This window comes from Sinocyclocheilus grahami, unplaced genomic scaffold (assembly GCF_001515645.1).
Source record: "Sinocyclocheilus grahami isolate Dianchi unplaced genomic scaffold, SAMN03320097.WGS_v1.1 scaffold11336.1, whole genome shotgun sequence".
Lineage (NCBI taxonomy): Eukaryota > Metazoa > Chordata > Actinopteri > Cypriniformes > Cyprinidae > Sinocyclocheilus > Sinocyclocheilus grahami.
Window position 1 is genome coordinate 1691 of NW_015513772.1, and position 1157 is coordinate 2847.

The following is a 1157-nucleotide window of genomic DNA, read 5'->3' on the forward strand; positions in this document are numbered from 1 at the left end:
CATGTCGTCTTTCAGAATAGTGGGAAAAAACATCCAAAATATTTTAATAATAACAATTACATTGCCCTGCATTATATTTGCTTGTTGAAAACCTTGTTTCCTTTTAATTATGATGTGCTGATTCTGAAAATACTGTCTATTTTGTTTGAGCACGTCACACTTTCTCAAAATATGCATTTTGTGGCATTATTGCTTTTGACAACTATTTGTAAGGTGATGAAGTCTCGCATTCTCCCTTAATCAATGAAAAAAAAATATGTGATGGAAAGTTTTTATTGATATTTTTGAACTCAGCATCATCAAATTTGGTAATATTACGTTTTTTTTTTTTGGCAATTCAACATTATTTTTCTAGACACAGGGCTGTTATTGTTGTCTGTTGCTTTGAGTTGCAATACATATCTTTAAAGGCCATTTCCTCAAAATGAGTTAATAAGAAAGTGTTTCTCAGTGTACTGTGAATAATTAACTGGGGAAGTATGGTGATTTCTATTAGTTTGTACCCTTTTCACCTGTGGTGTCTGAGCACATTTTCCCTTTTTCTCATCTCAGTCTGCAGCTCTATCATCACCACACCATTCAGGGTAATGCCAACGAGCTACGCAGGATGGCCGGCGGAGACAGGCGCACTGTGGATCGTCCTCGGCAGTGCTTACAGCCGCTCCTCATGGCAGAGCAGGCAATGGCAGAGAGCTGAGGGACATCAGAGCCAACTTTAATAGCCACTGTCTGTGGAAATGTGTTTAAGGTTCACTATTTGTTTCTTGCTTTGTGTTTTTTCAAGGAATACGTCACTCAAAAATGAACATTCACCCAATAATCCACCCAAAAATGTTGTTCCGAAACCATATGCTGTTGTTTTTTCCATGAAAGCAAAAAAAGGAGCAGTTGTTAAACTCCAGAAACATATAAAAACCATAGCTCCAATTGAGCTGTGCTGCTGTGCAGTATATAATCAGTGATTTGAAGTCTTTGTGTGATTAACTAATTGAATTAAAGCTTATATCACTGTCAGTTTGCATTGGTCAAATCTGACTAATTAGTTTAACCCTCTGGTGGTCTTTGGTCATACGGTCACGTCAAAAAAAAAAAAGGAGCATTTTGAATTTTTGGTACAAATAAAATGTGGACATTATTTAAAAAGGCTAAATGGTCTT

The 1157-nt window shown here is 36.4% G+C and overlaps 1 protein-coding gene across 1 annotated transcript in view; it reads left to right on the forward strand.

Annotated features, from left to right (window-relative positions):
• Nucleotides 1-857, forward strand: part of LOC107578650 (alpha-sarcoglycan-like) — a gene marked incomplete at its 5' end in the record, with an annotated part of 2542 nt that extends 1685 nt beyond the window's left edge. The window contains one exon of the mRNA XM_016264588.1: nucleotides 553-857. Coding sequence (XP_016120074.1) covers nucleotides 553-697 — 145 coding nt within the window. The remainder of the gene's footprint in view (nucleotides 1-552) is intronic.
• Nucleotides 858-1157: the final 300 nt, after the last annotated feature.